The sequence below is a fragment of the Lycorma delicatula genome, chromosome 4 (genome assembly GCF_047948215.1).
Source record: "Lycorma delicatula isolate Av1 chromosome 4, ASM4794821v1, whole genome shotgun sequence".
NCBI lineage: Eukaryota > Metazoa > Arthropoda > Insecta > Hemiptera > Fulgoridae > Lycorma > Lycorma delicatula.
The window spans coordinates 140,877,294-140,897,554 of NC_134458.1; the positions used below are offsets into that span (position 1 = coordinate 140,877,294).

Below are 20,261 nucleotides of genomic sequence, written 5' to 3' on the forward strand. Positions count from 1 at the left end.
ACATTACCAGTAGTGGAATATGACAAAATTTCATAGTTTTTGAATCATAGTTAGAGGAGATAAAAAAAAATGTTAACTATTTACAGATTGTCCAAAAAAATCTGACAAATTTAGACTTTTTCCATTTTGTTGGTGATAATTAATCATTTTTTATAATATTTACAATTTACTGCCAAGTGTTACAAATTAAGACATTAGTAACATAACCAAATATTGTTTGGAGTTGATAAAAAGGATTCAAATTGCTGATAATCAATAAGAAATGGATTTATTTAACAAAAATGAAAAAAAGTACATCAAAATCTTAAGATAAGATGGCATTAGGTGGGCAATGTAAATTTGTAACTAAGAAAAAACTAAGCAGCCAATGTGGTGATTTGAAATGATGTTACAAAATGATTCTTATAAAAAAATCCAAAAATGAATAACAAAAATTTAGAAAAAGCAATCTGTAATGTTTTGAATCAATTGGCAATGCACTTTAAATCAAGCCAAAAGCTGAAAATATACCTTTATTGTATACAAATGGAAAAAAAGATTGTTTAATCTCATAACTTATTTTTATTCAGAGAAATAGAAATAAAAAATTTTAATTACTTTATTTTATCACGATATGAAGAATACTAACCACCAGGAAATTAGATTTTTAAGAATAATAAAACTGAAAATCCACACTCATATAACTAACTACTAGAATTAAATAATATTAATTAACTTACATAATACACTTTCCCAAGACTTATGAATAAAATGAGCTTGGCTACAGGAAATGCTAGTGTAGTGCTTAAAATAGAAAGACCTTAAATTAATATGTCAATATGAAAATATGTAGATACACCAAGATAATCTACCCTCCAACCCACTAGAAAAATAAATAATTATCAAAAACGATGGACTGTTAACAAGCAAAGTAAAAGAACAACTAATTTGTATATTTTAAATCAATTTAACACTATTGTCAATTTCAATCCTTAAGTTATGCAGAAGTACAAACAACTGAGTTATAAGAAAATTCAAGTTACAAATCGAACAAAAAAAGAAGCTGAATTAAATGTATCCAGAAGCTGTTAAGAAGCTTATTAACAAAGTATTAAGTGAATAAAATTCACAACTTTCAGTATCAAAGAATTCAGTCTTTTATTCTGATACTTAAATCTGGGCGACCCTACTTCTTTTTCCAGTTTAGCCTCTGGTAATTAACTTTCAGATAATACTTCAGAGGATGGTATGAGTGCAAATGAGTGTAGTCTTGTACAGTCTCAGTTCGACCGTTCCTGAGATGAGTGGTTAATTGAAACTCAACCACCAAAGAACACCGGTATCCACAATCTAGTATTCAAATCCGTGTCAAAATAACTGACTTTACTAGGAATTTGACCAGCATTCAGGAATTGAACACTGGAACTCTCGACTTCTAAATCAGCTGATTTGGAATGACGCGTTCACCACTAGACCAACCCGGTGGGTTTGGGTGACCATACTTAGCAATTAATTAATGGCGTGATAAATCATTTTATTAATAATCAGTTCAATCTAAATTCTGTTTCACTTTCCCATTTGGTAAGAAAAAATAGTCAAAAAATGATAACCTTTCTCTCTGGACTTCACAATATTTATTAAAATTTTGAGGTCTCAAAATTCAAAAATGCTAAATCATGATTACATAATTCATTTAATATAGAATTAAAATATATTTACTTAAATTTTACGTACTGCCTTCAGGCTACTTATATTTAGCTCTATATCTTAGGAAAGATTTGATCCAAAATCACAAAATTTAGTGTTGTAACTTGTTTATTTGAGTTAATTCTAACAAGCTATTTTAAAAACTAGAACTGCATGGGAAGCTATTAAGGAGATTATATACCTTAAAGATATTTGTATAATGGTATTTTTTTATTGAGCAGCACATGGTTTTCATATTACTTCAAATAAAACAAGTAGGATTTCTTCTAAGTTCTGCTATTTTTATTACTTTTTTTATTTTAATGTGTGATGTTTACTTTGCCTACCACTTACAATATTGTTTACTATTTATAAAGTGTGTCTCACATATTTTTTAAGTGATTCATTTAACACTGATAATATTAATGTGGGTCGGTACTTGATTATAACTTATTATATTAATGTAAATGAAAATATAATTATAAATAAATGGATGGTCGCATCACTTAATAAATGTCTTAATAAATAATAATAATGATGTCTTAATAAATATAATGAAACACAATTAGATCCAAGAAAGGTAATAATAATACACATGTATCAACATGATAAAATTATGTTTATATTTATATAAAATAATAAAGCTCATGAGTTTGTAAGTAACTAGAAACATGCTTCCTGTAGATGGTTTTTTTTTGAGATTGTGATCTACTAGAGGCAGGGATGAGATTATAGCCCTGAAAAGATCTTATAATAGCATACTTCTAGTTACTCAATGTGAGGCTACTAAATTATTATGTTGCTGTGTATATATATATATATTAATTTATACTTTATATATGCATATATATATAACCTATGCTAATAGATTATTTATAGGTTTGTATATGCATTTATATATATATTAATTTATATTATACAAAATAAATACACATGAAAATTTTATTTACTACTATTCAACAGTTAATTTTTTATTACATCTTTCTTGTGCAATTATAAGGTGTAGATTTTTATTTTGAAATATTTTAAGTGCAAATTTATTATGACCTACTTAAATCTATTTATTCTTGTAGCACTGCTATGAAAATGTATTAGCTGTGATTTAAATTCATTTAATTCAAAAATAGTTTTTTTCCTTTTTAATAACAAAAAATGTCATTTTTTAATATTGTTGTTGTTGTTGGGTGAAATACAAGAAATAAATGTTTTTTTTAAAATAGAAAATTATAAAACTAAAATAAAAAAATGCCATTATAATAAAAAAATAATAATTTCTTGCTTCCTACTTTTGTATATCACGTTTCATATTTCACTTCGTATTGAAATATATATCACTTCTATTGGTAGCTCATTTTTTCTTATGTTTTTCTATTTTCCACATCTTTTATTGCTTATATAATTTCTGATTTTCGGACTGTTACTTTGTCATCCTATTCCACTTCATTATCATATTCAATGGGAAAATAGATCATTCGTCTTCTTGTTAGATTGGTATAGTTTCTTGATGAATTTTTGGAAGTATATCTACTTTTATGTATCTCTTCCTCTTTTTTAATACATGTAATACACAGAAATTGTCGATTCAGTCTTATACCATTTCTCCATAACATGTTACTGATATAATTTTTTTATTCATTGCATACTGTCCTTTTCTTACTAAATCTGATGTAACTGCATTTTTCTAGAAATTATTTCTGCTTTGTTCTTTTTTTTCTTGGCCTACTCCTCTTAATTTCTTATTCAAAAGCTTAATACCTTGTACGGATAAATTTTCATAAAATTCAAATATCTTTAAGGTGTATCATTCCCTTTCTCTCCCACTTCATCTGGCTTTTAAAATAGTTTGTTAAAATTAACTCATAAACAAACAAGTTACACTAGATTATTATTATTATTTTTTTTTTAATTAATCAATTCCTAAACATAGAGCTAATTATAAGTAGCCTGAAATCAATATATAAAATTACATTATAATTCTATTATACTAAATTTTGTAATCATGAATTAGAATTTTTAAAATTAAGATACCTCAAAATTTTAATAAGACTTCCACGATAGGGACTATTTTTGACAGCTAGCAATATTTTATATTTCATTATGTTTTATATAATTAACTTGTATGGGTCTTGCAGAGTACACGTGTAAATTTTAATAGAATAATAACTATAATATATTGTAAATTTAGGTGCTTTTTAACGGCTGGTTATTTTATTTATATTCATAATCTTGTAAGGTCTATCATTTTAATAAGAAATGATACATTATATTTCTGATGCTTTGGGGTGTAGAGGAAATTTGTTTAGTGCCTCTAAAAGGATTTCAAATTTACATGTTCCCAATCTTTTTCATTCATTACTTCTAAACCTAGTTTTTAATCAGTTTCAGTGAACTTGCAGGATATCTTTTTGTTTCTCTTTTGTAAGAACTCAAAATCATTTTTATGGAATTATTTAAATTTAAGTACAGAAATATACTAATCACCTAAATTAATTTTTAATTAAATATGCTACTTTATTATATTACAGAATGTATTACATGACTAGTCACCTATATAAAAACAGAAATATCTAAAAGTAAATCTGTAGAAATTAGTTATATTCATACTGCAATAAAAAAAAGTGATCAAAAACATGTCTGTTTGCTTCAACAACATATCACTGACTTATAAAGATATTTCATTGTGTGTTTTCTCTATCTTTATTTTTCAGTGAATAATCTATATTTAAAAAAAGATCATTGTGTGATTAATTTAACATTCACCAGTAACATTAAAGACAGCTAAATAGCAAACTTTTTTATATTAATTTTAATAGGGTACAAAGAACTAAAAGTACAGTTTACTGAACAGTGAACTTTATAATAAACGGTTACTTCTAGATGTATTGATGGTGCCAATTAAATATAGACTAGTGAATGCCTTTACTTCTATGTGACATCAGAATGACCATGATGGAATATTAGTTTTCCCTAATGTCTTTTAGTTTCTGCTTTATAATTTAAATTATTTTTTACTGTAATTTTAACAAATACGATATATCTCCTATATTTAATGTATTATAAAGCTTGGAATTAGTAAAAACGTAATAAATGAAACAAATGTAGAATTCTCACTACGATTAATTAGAATGATTAAACTTTCTGCTGTACCATTGAGTGAGTTCATGAAACAATTTTATTATTTCAATATCTTGTAAGTAAATAAACAAGAAATATGTTTAACTCCTTTGAATCTTATCAGTTCCTTTTAAATTTATATTTTACTGCTGACTATTACAATTAAAAGAAAACTATTGTCTCATTCATTTTAATTCTTAAATCCCTGTTTTGAGGAAAGATATTATTTTAACTTAATAAATTTTAAAAAAATATTATGTAAGTTAACTAAGATGAGTGTCAAAATAGCGTACAAAAATAACATTTAATTATGTATATACTTTTGATAAATTTTACCTCAGTACAGTACATTTATACAGGTTGAAATTTTACAAAGTAATATTAGAATTTATTCATAAAATAGTTTTACTTTTTAACATCAGTGTTAATTTATTTTCAGAGAGTTTATCTGTGTTACAGATATATCGTTATTACTATTACAGCAGAAATAGTATCATCCACAATAATTGTAATGATATTCACATCACAAAGTTGTTTGAATAGGTCATTAGTAAAATTTATCTATAGTAAGAAACAAAATAAATTACATGAATACAACACAAAATATAATACTTGCTAAATGAAAATATGTACAAAACTAGTAATATTAGTCAGCTTAATTCATAGGGAATATAGATAAAAGTGTAAATTAAGTTTTGGATGTTATGTGAAACTCTTGAAACATATTTATAAGATACTCCAAATTAATTTACTTCAGTATTTATAAAAACATACAAAAAAAATTATAGTCTCATTTCTAACTTGCAATAAATTTTGTATTAATAAAATCTTATATTTACTGTGATTGTTTTATTCTTATGATTTATTAATGAATGTAAAATATTTGGAAAATGTATGGGTCACATAATGAAAAATGTTAAAGAGATATGAATGAAAATAATTGGTTTACATCTATACAATTCAAATTTAAGTTAATATTTTTAGTTTTACTACAACAGAAATAATGAAATATTTAACAAATTTGATGAAATTATTTAAAACATACTTTTGTGTGGATTTTTAGTTTATGTTAAAATTTTGCAACACATCAAAACAAATAAAAACAATACAGTTAATATTTTATGCAATTAATAGCACAGGATTAATTTTCAGTTCAGTTAATTTATGTTAAATTTCTTTTTTAAATATGATAAATATAATTAGTCAATAAAAAGTTATTTATACCTTATAAACATTTTTAAACGTTTAATTTGATCAGAACAAATCATATATGAACTGTTTTAAATTAATAATCAAGTCAAAGTGACTAAACAAAAAATTAGCCTAAAAATTACTACTTTGATACATTTAACATTAAACTGAATGGGTAATAATGAAAAACGTATTAATAAGAAACGTAAATATTGACTACAATAAAAATGCGAAAGCACTTCAATAATTACTGTACTACAATAATTTTATCAAAATAAGCAAAACTAAAGACAACTCTTATATTATTTTATTAAAACGAGTGGTGCTGATTAGTATTAACATAAATTAATCGATAAAAGTTAGGTTATGATCAAAACTTCAAAAATTGAAAGCAGCCTAAGTTGACAAAGATAATTTAATGAAACTATTATTGCTGACCAACATGCTGGTAAATCCCACGTTCTCTACATGTGAATCATTATCCCAGTTGTACTCAACGATTAACAGTTAACTTACTGTATTCCCGAGACGATATACCGTTAAGGAGAATACTACATTTATTCCATAAAAACAGATTCTAAAATACTGGCAGCAAGAATAGCGGTAATTCTTTTTGAGGTTATATGAAAGAAAATTTATTTCTTTTCACATAAACAAATATAATACTTTTGTATGACTGAAAAATTTATAACAACATATTATAAAAATGTTATCCCCACCCAAACAGCAAACATACGTGTATTATGAGTCAGCAAACAACTCACGAAGTTAAATGACCTAAAACAATGTGGCGCAAGCATGGTTAGAACAGATACATCCTAAACTCTAATCTGATTTAAAACAAAACAGAAATGTGTCATATGTAATAATACTATTCTAATAATAAAACTGATATTTCACAGATCATTTTTTGTTATATTTCTTACTTTTCTTGATGTCCTCTTTCTGCGATTTGAATAAACTTGAAATATACACTATCACTAGTATGGTTGCACCAACAATTAATGTAACCACAAGCGCTGGAAATTCCGTCACTTCACTACCCGGTTCCACCATGATTTTATTATAGCAATATTTTAATAAAATTACGGTGAATCAATGAACACTGATAATTTTAGATTACAAAAAATACTAAATTTACGTGCTACCGTATGAAAATAACGAATGGCGGGAAGTACAATATCTTAATACTGCAAGATACCCGTTTACACTAAAATCAGAAGTACAGCGATCCAAGTAGTAATAGATAGCAGGTCGTCCAATAGAATGCGTTGAAGTAGCCTTACACGTCGTGTTAGAATACATTACAGCCCGGGAACTTCGGTTCATTTAAGACCCAATCTTCCTTTCCTTCCTTCTTGGCGTTGGCAATGCTCTCTTAGTTTTGACGTTTTCAACACAACTTTCAGATTATAACTACTTGTTCTTAGAACGACAAGCTTCCAACTGAGCCGATAACGAGCCTAGTTTTCAGTTCTCCTCACTCCTTAACTGCTAGTGACGTTACGCGCAATACAACTCTTCCGATGCGTCAAGCCCCCACCAAGTATTCTCACAATACTTTTTTAACCCCTTCCACATTTATTTCAACTGAATCCCTGAAATTTACGTCATGCTTACTCTACGCTAGACACTTCATTATTACTTTGGAGGGCCAACGATGATGATTGGTTTCGTAGTAGTTCGCCTCATTTCTACGTAATGCTTACTTTCCTCCGACGCGCTCGTAGAAACGGGATTAGTCACATTTTTTCCTGATTCATTCTTCTTACTCATTTATTAGTATAATTTAAGTGAACTACCGCAACATTTATAAAAGTTTACAGCATTTTAAAACCAAAGTTTGTAATTTAGATATCAGTTTTTAACCAAATTTTTTAAATTGAATATTACAAAATTGAAAAATAACATTATTATTATGATGATGATGCAGGTTTTTATAATCTGTGACAACTTTTTACAAATATTTCAGACTATAGACATGGATAAAAAAAAAATTTCAATTGCAGTAATTAAGAGATATGAAGAGACTACATAAACTCTCTTCCTTCATGTTTTCTTTGGGAATTTTGAAAATAGAGTCGAAATAATTAATAAATCTAATCTTCACTGTTTAGTTTTTCCTGTTACTTAATAAAGAAGTTCAAACAGTTAAAATGATATTGGTTCTTGTGGTGAGTTAACTGATTGGATCCCAGCTGTAGTAGGACTCACATTTGTCTTGTAGTGGCTTGTTTTTTCTATAATTAATAGTCATGTCTTATCAACTTTTTGCCTATGATTTGGACATTTGCTTATATATTTCATTAAAATAAACCATCTCTGATGTGAAGAGATAAAGTAAATCATTATTGCCTTATAAAATATTAATCTTTTGATTACTATTACCTTTTCATTGTTAAAGCCTATCTGTCATTTATCTTATGTGGCTTATTTAATCTACTAGGATTATTTTATGTGGCTTATTTAATCTACTAGGTTAATTCCAAGTTCATTATTAATATCATCATCAATATTCTGCTATTTAGCAGCTCCTTACACAGCATTGGTTCTCCATTCTTTTCTATTTCAGCTAACCTTTTTATAAGAAAATAACTTCTTTCTACCTTAATATCATTGAGCAGATTCCAACTTCGCCTTCCACTACCCCGTTCACTATTTCTCTCTCACTAACCATTGTACCTTCTAAGATGACAACCTTTAAAAAACTGTCCTAATGTAAACATCCAATCCAGTTTTTTTTCTATCTCAGTCTTCAGTGGTGATCTAACCTATCTAACACCTCAGCACTACAAATTCTATCTGTCTGCTTTATCTTTTACATCCTCCTCAAGATCTAAATCTCGAAATATTTTTATTTTTTCTCATCTTCCTTGCATAAAGTCTGTTAAGCAGTGTTGGTGAAAGAAAACATCCCTACTAACACTTCTTCCAATCTTGTATTTCTCCATTATATCATTTCCTACTCAAACTACCACTTCTTGTTCAAGGTACAAACTACTTATCAGCCTTCTTTACTGCCAGTCAACTTCTTTATTTTTTAGAATGGTTGTTAGTGTTTATCTTGCTGTACTTGGTCAAAAGCCTTTTCAAGATCTACTTAAACTATATACTCTTTCTTTTCCAATTAACCTCTCACATTATTAATATAAAACAAATCTTACTCTTGCATTCATTGCAATTGAAGGTATTTCAATGAGACACAAAAACTCTGTTAAGATCCTGGGGTTGTCCTAACTGAACAACCCCTGAGCTTGCCGCTCAGTTACACATGAATGTGAAATATAAACAGAACATTACAGAAGTATCAAAATTATGTTCATTTACATTCGTCATCACATCGACAAACCCATACACTATGTTTTTAAATTATTGTGCTTACCCAATAGAAATTTACCATGTCAAATCTAGCATCAGTCTTTTTATATAATCTAATTAATTATTTTTGTAAGTTACTGTACATGATTCTGGTATATGCACTGATCATACCACTACTGCTACTACTAGTAGTAATACTTTAATGATGTTCATGTGAGTAAATTAAAAAAGTAAAACAATTCCTCCTGAATTTTTTCATGTAAGCCTGATGTCAGCCTTCTTCCTTCTTTGACTATTATGAATAATTAAGTTAATAGAATGTCACTGAATAACTGAATAAGAGCTTCATTTTAACTGTTGGATATCTATTGAGTCCATCATATTATTCCTTTTTTTAAACCACTGGAATGTTAATGTTTAAAAATTAAAAAATGAACGTCCTTCAAATGACTATTCAAACCTAATTTTAGTTGCCATTTCACATACTTTGAATACTTGAGCAATATTCTGATAATTTGAAAATATATTTTACTTTTTCATTTCAGTCTATTTTTTTTTGTCTTCAGTCATTTGACTGGTTTGATGCAGCTCTCCAAGATTCCCTATCTAGGGCTAGTCACTTCATTTCAGTATACCCCCTACATCCTACATCCCTAACAATTTGTTTTACATATTCTAAACATTGCCTGCCTGCACAATTTTTCCCTTCTACCTGTCCCTCCAATATTAAAGCGACTATTCCAGGATGCCTTAACATGTGGCCCAACACCTGTTCATTTGTCATTTTATCCACCCATCTGATTCTCCTGCAGCACCACATTTCAAAAGCTTCTAATCTTTTCTTCTCAGATACTCTGATCGTCCAAGTTTCACTTCCACATAAAGCTATGCTCCAAACATATATTTTCAAAAATGTTTTCCTGATGTTTAAATTAATTTTTGATGTAAACAAAATATATTTCTGATTGAAGGCTTGTTTCACCTGTCTATTATTGATCTATAATAATCAACAACAAAAGTTTCTTTTGCGTCTACTCATTTTTCTTCTCAAAAGCAGGAAATTTGCAACAAAACAGTTAGTCTAACTCATCTCAATCACCATAAGTTCTTATTTTAACAGTTATTATGATCTATCTTTCTCTCATTAGATATCCACTGTAAAACATTTTAGATAATCAAAATTCCTCCATTCTCCTAACATAGTAAGTTAACATTTCCTTATTCCTTAGACACTGTAACCTAAAAATTGCATAATTTCTGCGCATTGAATACATTTCCACGTCCTATAATCTTTCTAAACTTTTGTTAATCTTTTTTATTAATTTATTGTTATCTTCCACCCTTTAAATTATATTGCTAGTAATAATCATGTATAGTTTCTGCATGAAATTGTAATTTTATTGAAATGATTTTAGTTACAGTTAATTATTTTAATTAGTTGTTGAATTATGACAATTTTGTCCCTTCATTTTCCTAATATAAAATTTTTGAGAGCCCCATCTGGTACGAGAGGTATAATTCTTCCTTCTTCATTGGGCTTTATCCAAGTTTGAAATAATTTTCTATTCATAGGTTTTGATTTCTATTCCATAGGTCTTATTCTAGAAGCCCATATTTCTATCCATAGGTCTTAATTTCTATATTTTCGGGTAATTTGTATAGGGGCTTCTGATTTTTCTGTATATTTTTTAGCCTTTCCTTAATCAATCATTGTTGAAAAACCAAAACAATGATAGTTTTTCCTGTAAATGGTTATATAATTTTGAGAGGTAACTGGAATTTCATATCAAATACTTACAATTGTGTGGTAATTATGATAACTGTTTTTTCCCCTACATTCCTGGGCCGGACATCCACTTAAGTATACACGGCCCAGGAACGTGTCCATGCGACTCTAAGGTAGGCCTCCCCACCCACCGGTTTTACACCCGGCACGGCAGGTTGGCCCCCCTGGTTCTGGATCTTTTCTTTTCGCCTGCCTCTAATCCCCCACGAGCGAGACGAGGTCCAGCTATGCCGTCCCCCCCCCCCCGCAGGGAACCGGGTCTCGGTCTTTACAAGGTTATTTAATAATTATGTAATTATGATAACTAATACACATAAAGATACAGATAAGGAATCACAATAATAAAAATAAAATATTTTTGATGAAGATACACAATTTTCAGCTTCATTGTAAAATTTACAGAAATATTCCGAAAGTACATGATCACTTGCAATAATACAACTTGCAAAATATCATCATTCGCTACATATCCAGTAGTGATGTCATTACTGTGAAGTCATACATGGGAGTCACATTTCATTCCTGTAATAGTATTTAAGAAATATAAATAACCGTTAAAAAATCCAGTTGCAGGCTAAATTCTGTTCTATTCTTTTAGAAATGTATTTTTTTTTTTAACAAAAAAAATCATCAGGCCATTACCTTGATCAAAGAATACGTCACATGTCGCAAATGACATTATTTTTGTTAAGGTAAAAAATTAAAGAAAACTGAATGACTTATGTTAATTCATACTAACATTGCATTGTAGAGTGTTAAGAGTTTAAAGGCCAATCAACGATAATGTTATTTTAATTAAGAAATCTCATTAATGAAAGGAGATTTCAGTTTAAAACATGTTTTCTTTTTTATTATCAAGATGTAACCATGTTAAATACAATAATCAATCTTAGTAAATTGAATTTTTAAAGACAGATACTATAATATAATAACTAATTATATTTTCAACTAATAAAAAGTGATTATTATTTACTTTTGTTTGTACATTAAAAAAAAATCAGTTAATTTTTTTGAGTGGGTAAGACATACATAAATCTTTCTTCTGGCCACGAATGAGTAAAAAATATGACATGTTACCTTATTCTTGAAAACTCAAAATATTTTGTAGTTTTTTAAAATCAGTGTTCAATGTGCTTTCTTGAAAACCATATTTATTCATTACTTTCCTTGCGATCATAACTGGAATTGTTATATTAAAGGGTAAAGTATGATGATCATGTCAAATATGGGGTATCGAGGTTTTTGAGGTCAGTCAGTTCATCTAGACCAAAAAAAAAACATACGTAGCATGCATGTATGTACGTGTGTTGTACTGCTTTTGGCCTTATATTCCACGATTGACCAAACCGATTTTCTTCAAATTTGGCTTAAGTATTTCTATATATGTGGCAATGATCAAAATTTTTTTTTTTAATTCGTTAAGGGTGTGGTAGCATATACCAAAAGAAACAATCTCGGTTTCTTCACAAGTATTTTAGAGAAAACTTTAGTAAATAAAATTTATTACATACAATGCATTTATAAATCAATTCAAAAAAAAAATTACTTCAAAAACTCAACCCCACCTCTTAAAATTTATATATGTTTTTTGCTCTTTTGTTTTTTTTCCCTTAGGTTTAAATATTTTTCAAAAATTTTTTGAAAGTTTATATTTCATATATAGAACTATAGAAAATTTCTACAATTTTCCAAAATTATAAACTTCTGATCTTAAATGCAGAAAAATGTTTTTGAAAATATTTACGTTCTTATTTTAGTTTTTATTGGAGGGGGTGCTAGATTTAAAGAAAACTCTACTTAAGCAAATTTGTTAAGCTTAATTTATATATGAATGTTTCTAAAAAAGTTTACTTCAAATTTATTCCCCCACCTCTAAAAAATTATATTTTTTTTTTTGGTTCTAACTTAATTTTTATTAATAAATTTTTTTTCACTTTTCATTATCACTTAAAAGACCTATTAAAATTAAAGTAGCTTTGGCACCTGCATTATATTCCGGACCCACGATTTAATTATTTTTTTTATTCAGTTTATTTAGTTTTTTATTATTTTACATAAGTTATACTTTATTTTTTTCAACTTTTTGATCAATTATTTTTTTAAATTTATTTATTTTTATTAAGGATCACTTTTAAAAAAAATTATTGAATTGTACCCAAAGAATAAGGGAGGTCCCAAAATCAATAATATTTTTATTTGAAATTGAAAATGTTTATGCTTGCATCTTAATTTGATAATCATTATAATCAATAAAACAAGCCGTATTAAAATGGGGGTCCAAAAATTTTTTTAAATTCTTCAGAAATTTTTTTTTTAAATTTACATTTAAATGTTTACATTACGTAAATAAAAATAACTTAACGATTGAAAGAGTTTCTGTGGAGCCGGAATGATTTTCCAATGAAAAGGTTGTGCAAGGTACTGTATGACTTGACCGGAGTAGCCAAGAAAGTCATGCAATACTTTGCCAGAAATTTTTTTTAAATTGCCAGTACATTAAATCGTTAAGTAAAGTTTTAGAAATTTGAAATTAAATTAAATTAAGTTTTTAACATTAAATTTTGCCTACTGTTATGTCTCAATTATATTCACGGATGAATGAACTGGAAAGTTCATGCAATGTTAAACTTGGCCTCTTTTTAATTCTTTATCATTTTAATGGTTGAATAATTTGCTATTCGATGTATTGAAAAAACGCTTAATTTTGTTTTATTTTTAATAATGATCTTTTATTTCTTTTTGGAATAAATTGTATTTATATATATTAAGATATTGACCATATCGGATAGGAACCATATTAGTAAGGAAATAAAATAATCAATATTTATGTGTATAAATCACAATATAGTATAAATAAAGTAGTATGAGTTGCATAAAATTGTCATTGTTTAATGGGTCCTTGGATTCGATTGATTGTCAATTTACTGTTTGATTTAGCGTTAAAATAATGAAGTGGGTACTATTTGGTTAACTAATTTCACTTTTTTTACTTCATTAGTTATTAGTTTCATTAGTAAAATAATCTTTAATATTTATTATTTATCAATTACCTGTCATTTCTAATCCTCTAACATTTCAATTTTCATATAAACAACATATAATCGAAAAGAATTATCTCTACCTACTTTATTAGGTTATTTTTTAATATTCATACTTAATTTATTACAATTCATCCTTCCGTGTTTTACTTATTTACCTTCTTTGTTTAATTTGTAATATTTATATTGACAATCTGTGTAGGTATTAGAAATAGCAGATAATATTAGAATTACATCGAGATAAAAATATAAACTCTATTAATCTCCAGAATTCTAATCATCGTATTTAACTTCTTATGTATGTTAATAATTCAGCGATTTCAGTTAAAATATTTAAATTCAAAAAATTATTTATTAGATTGAACTGTAATATTCAACTTTAAATTCGGATAAAATCGTTGCATTGTCCTTCTCAGATATACATAACATTGCTTATCGGCAAGATTGAATTCCCATTAATGATAACAATAATATTTCTATTGCTTACTAGATAAACTTTTCTCTAAGAATGATCAAATTGATTTCATTTGTAAAAAAATTAAACGGTATTATTTTCCTTTCAAGCACGTTAATAAAACTGTAAAGTTATCATCATTAAATAAGACAGCTGAACTGTTTTTTTTTTATAATTCAACACAATACTTCAGTTTACAAAAAAAAAGCCTTATTATGCTTCCTTTGCAATTTTTAATAAGTTATCGAACCATTTAAAAAATTTCCATTAATTTATTTAAAATGCAATTAAAAGATTTTCTTTTGCAGAAATAATATCTCTGCTGATAAATTTAGAATACAGAGATGCAGAATTTTTTGCATCTCTGTTAACGTGTTCTTAAATATGTGCTCAAATAATTTTCATTAACGAATTCTGATTTAAAATTTTGAAGATATTTTTATACATTTAGTTCCTTTATGTAATTACATTAGCATTACTATATATATGCTTTAAATAACATTATATAAATACAAAAGTCTGTGAATCTGTTTATTTGTTCTTGCATCACACGAGAATCAATTGACGGATTGCTTTCAAATTTTCAAAATACATTCGTGTTATCCCAGGGAAGGTTTTAAGCTATAGATTAAGACCCTAGCTTTCTTGAGGATTCATTAAAGAAACAAAAATTAATCCTTTTACTTTATTATATTTTTGTCACCATGGCACCAGAAATATAATGAAGCAAAATGACTAATTTTTTTTTCTTTAATGAATATCTAAAATATTTTCACAATCATGAGGATAACGTACGCGTCGAGGGTCCAAGGGGTGGAGCCCCCTGCTTAGACGGTCGGGCAAGCGAACTCGCCCTTACCGGCGAGTTAATATATATATTTTATCTTAGAATTAATTGTATACTCTGTGATGCTGATATAATCAAGTTTTTTATAACGTTTTCCTTTGATCCGTCAGTCAAATGCTGGGGTAAGTTCCTTTTTTATCCATTGAAGAAGATATCTATCAATTCTTCATGTGATCTATTTGATGTACCTATAAAACAGAAAGATATAAACAAATTGACATTGATAGCAGAATTTTAAACAGATTTTTTATTTTAAAATAACTTGGCTGCAATATTACGTAAGTGTAGATAAGAACTACAGATTTCAAGTATTCTGTGGTAAAACGAACTAAATTTCTAAGCATAGAAACAGGGAAGTGTCTAATATTTTACAAGATAATAGCTTTTCCTACACTGATACATTAAATGGAACTGAACCCTGAATTTCTAAACTAATTAAAATAAAGTTATGTATAATACAAGAGGCTGATGTTTTATGAAAGGTTAAATGTGAAAAGGATAGGATCAGAAAATAAATTGTCCATTGACGATGTAAAAAGAAAACTAAATTAAAAATCTGTTCACTGGTTAGCAGTTAAGTAAATTATTTTTCATTAATCAAAAGAAAATCCTTCCGAATTTTGATTTTATCATTGTTTTGATCTTCCCTGAATCTAAAATTATCGAAATCTTGGGGAAAAAACTATATATACAAATACACATGTATTTGTATGTGTATATATACATATATGTGTTGGCGTTTATATTTTTATTTATAATTCAAAACTATTTGTCTGCAGATATGATACTTGTCTGATAAGTTACTGCTGTTTTTACAGTAGTGGACAATTTAAGTAGTAACAAATTTAAAATAAAAATTATTGAGAACGTTAAAAAATATTGTTTGGTGCTTATTGTTTAGGCGTATAATAAGTGAAGGAAGTGATCTGAAGCTTATAAAAAAGAAACAAAAAAATAAAATACAAATTACAATGGATATATTTTTTAATATTTGTTGGAATAATTTTGAAAAAACACCCTAACCTAAAAATTTTGAACTTTATAAATTTTTGAACCTTTTACTAGTATAACTTATCGAATTAAATTTTTTCTTCTTTTTTATATAAATGGTCCGTTATCAGATCGTAAATAGGTTAAAAATCGATCAATAGGTTAAATCAACAAATAATGTATCAATATTTTGATTAATCTAATCTTCTAATGTAATAGTTTTTTTTTTCAAATGTAGGCATTAAATTAACAAAAGCAATCCATTAAATATGTTTCACTCTGCTTCCACTCAATATTTTATCAGTGTTAATTTTTTTTATTAATTATAATTTGATTTTCTAGAATATATTAAATTAGATTTGGTTTCACTGATAAAAAATATCAAGGTGTATACAGTTCTATTTAATTATCCGGCCTTTCGATTTTTTTTTAATCTCTGAAAATTTTAAATATATTTTTTATTCAAAATAATATTACTTCAAAAAAAGTTGCATCCTTATTAACTTTACAATTTGTAAAAAAAAATTAGTGTTTTTTTGTTTTAATTATTAAGGCAGGAATTAACGTTGACAGGTTTTTCCATCGAGAACGATGAACTAGTTGAAATGATTTTTATTTATTTATTTCCGTTTTTATCAATACGTTACAATTACAAACTTTCTCTTTATTTACTAAATTAAACTATTTACAAGAACCAACGTAATCTATATCAAATTTAGTTTCCGCTGTAATCACCCTAGGGTAAATTCCATTAAAGATTTTTATTATGGTACTAATAACTTAAAACAATGTTAAAATTGTTTACGGTAATAAGACGTTATATCACTCATTATATATATGTATTCTTGTTTATCAGATTTTTTGTGTACGTTGCAATCTCTTCAAGTAGTAAAAAATAAGCAATTACCCATAGCCCGATGAAATAAGGTGTATATGACATGTAAATGGAGTGTAAGTTTTTTACAGACTTAAACCAACCATTCCTGAAACGTGTGGTTAATTAAGCCCCATTCACCAACGTAAACCGGTATCCACTGTCTAATATTCAAATCCGTACAAAAGCAACTAAATTTTATTAGGATTTCAACCTCAGAACCTTCGACTTCGAAATAAGCTGTTAAACAACTGTTTTGCGATGACGAGTTAACCACTAGACCAGCTCGGTGGGCTAAATAGTATTTGAAATACAATAGTGCTTATAATAGTAATTATATAATAAAAATCTTCTTTATCAATTTATATCGTAGAGAATAATAGTATAGAAAGAGAGGCCCAATTTCATTAAAAACTGCTTGACCCATTCTACAAATATAAACTTCTTTTTAATTTAAAACAAGTGTATACTATTAACTAGTACGAATTTAAGCGTGTGTGGGAAAACAGAAATTTAAAAGCTAAATAACAAACCAATCTACCGCATTTGTCAATAACAGAAATTCTAGTCGTGTAACAGATAACAATTTTATTTTATTTATATTAGTATTAGATTTTCTTTATCAAACAAACTCACTTAGTGAATAGATATTTCCTTATTATCTCCAAAGATATGTAAGATAATTTTTAAGTCTAGAAATCAAACAAAAAAGATTTTTGAGCAGTTCTGCGCAAGAAGGCCGACTTTTCATTAATCTAATTAGTTTGGATATTTTAATATATATTTTTTTTAATTTGATTTAATATTACTAACACTAGATAACGCAGATAAATAAACGTCAACGTTCCAACTTGCGGCGTCCTAACAAACCATGCTGTTTGCTCTTGCCCCTTGAACTTGCCCCGCTCAAATTTTTTCGACCTTAAATTAAGTGTTACTTAAGAACAACTCCACCAATATTCATCAAATTTTCAAATGCACAACTGCAGCATACCTAAATTTCAATGAAATTGATTGAGTGGTTTTGGAGATTTTTTAGCCACAAAGCTTTATACATAGGCATATATATATACACATAAGATTCCAATTTAAGTGAATGTTTTTTTCGTACTTCTCATACCTCAAAATATGAAGAAAATTCATTTTCACCCACCACCATCCCCCGTATGCGACCGAAAGTAATAACGTGGTTTTGTTCGAAAACTGTGTAAAATTTAAAATGAAATAATTAAAAAACATAAATGAAAAATGAATAAATGGTAAAGGATAAAATTTTGAAGTACATTCAGTATTAATTTGCATTTTAAAACAGATGAAATTTATTACCATTCATTTATTCTATAACTAAGTAGGCCTACTTAAATACGAAGTTTATTCGGATATATCAAGAGACAAATTTAAATTGTAATACCCAGTAGTCAGCCAAGAGAGACTCGACTGCTTCCTTGATAGTAACGTAATCGGTGCTATAGATTTTGGGGGAAAAATCTAAATTTTTGGTCAGGCAAAACGAGATCCTGTTTTAACTTTACCTTTCTGATACCTCTGTTTATGAGTTTGTGACACAGTTACGGCTACAGGAATTTTCCAGTTTTCATGAAAATTTTGTTGTTAATTTTCACGTCAATAAACAGAACGACGCATATCTGATTACTTTTTATAATTTTCTTTTTTAATTTAAAATGATAGGTGATATATGCGTCAGAAAGGAAATTTACGTCAAATTACCAATGTGAGTTTCTCTAACTTGATCTTTTCTCCACTCCTGTGGTTACCGAGTGCTGATACACAGTACATAAGACTACTTCCAATCAATTAGCTTATATATGCGTTAGATAATTTATTCTTTCACTTTTTGCTCGAACCTGTTTATTTTTCTCTGAGACTGTTATTCTACTATAGTACTGTATTATTTAGCGTAATCTAATACACTATTAAATCTTGTTTTGGTTATCGATAAACTTATTTTTTATCGTTACCTATACTGAAATTCAAATAAATTACACTTGGGGATATGGGGATGCAATGAAGTAGCTCCTTGATAATCTACATAAATGATGTCCAGTGTCTCTAAAAATGAGGCTTATGTTAACGTTAACAAAGAAGGAATAGTTTAACTTTATAAAATGACGATAGACAATAATGTTTTTTTTTTCACTAATTCTCTTTCAGTGTACAGCTCAATTTTTTTAAATTTAGTACATAATGAGTGAAGTCTATGGTTCACAGAAATTGTGGTTAATTTAAAAATGTATAAATAATTTTAATTGGTTAATTTTTTATATAATATATAAAAGTAATTTACCGAAAGTCACGACTGATAAAAAAGTAGTTAAATATGAATATCAGTAAATATTCATTTGATTACCAAAACAATCGTCAGCATTGAAAAATAAATAATAGCAAAACTCAAATCGATATAAGACCGGTAAATTTTAAAGTAATTTCCTTATTAATGAACGATTAAGTGGTACGAAAAATAAATTAACATATTTATTTATATTATATAGAAAACGTTTATAATCTTCGTTACACTTACTTTTAATCGGGATAATTATTATGTAGCCTGATGTAACAAAATACTATTGTGGTTTATAATGTTCTAGAATTGTTAAAGACATAACAAAACTATATTATCGGTTGAAAATTCCAATAAAGAACCAATAAAGATTCCAATAAAGAAATTAAAGGAATAAAAACTTTGTTTATAAATGATTCATATGCACTATTAATTATTTTAAATCTGATAAAACTATAAGATTTAGTTAGTATTTTTATAAACATACACGTATTGATACTTAAATGTATCCTGTATTTTATTTTTAAAAAAACATTTTTGTTCATTCTTACGTTGTGTTTAGTAATGCAAACATATACGGGTAATTTGTGACAGAAAAGATAGTTCGCATGTTTCTATATTCATTTATTCAATTATATCTCAATTAACATCAAAACGGTACAGTACCTTTAATGGGAAAATTATG

At 27.3% G+C, this 20,261-nt stretch overlaps 1 protein-coding gene across 3 annotated transcripts in view; it reads right to left on the minus strand.

The window, feature by feature from the left end:
- LOC142323919 (transducin beta-like protein 2) overlaps nt 1-7,482 on the minus strand; it is a 254,531-nt gene extending 247,049 nt beyond the window's left edge. Inside the window, exon 1 of one of the 3 annotated variants that reach the window (XM_075364288.1) lies at nt 6,897-7,482. In XM_075364288.1, the coding sequence (XP_075220403.1) occupies nt 6,897-7,026 (130 nt within the window). In that variant the 5' untranslated portion in view covers nt 7,027-7,482. The other 2 variants (XM_075364284.1, XM_075364286.1) reach the window with 2 other exon arrangements.
- Between the last annotated feature and the right edge of the window lie 12,779 nt (nt 7,483-20,261).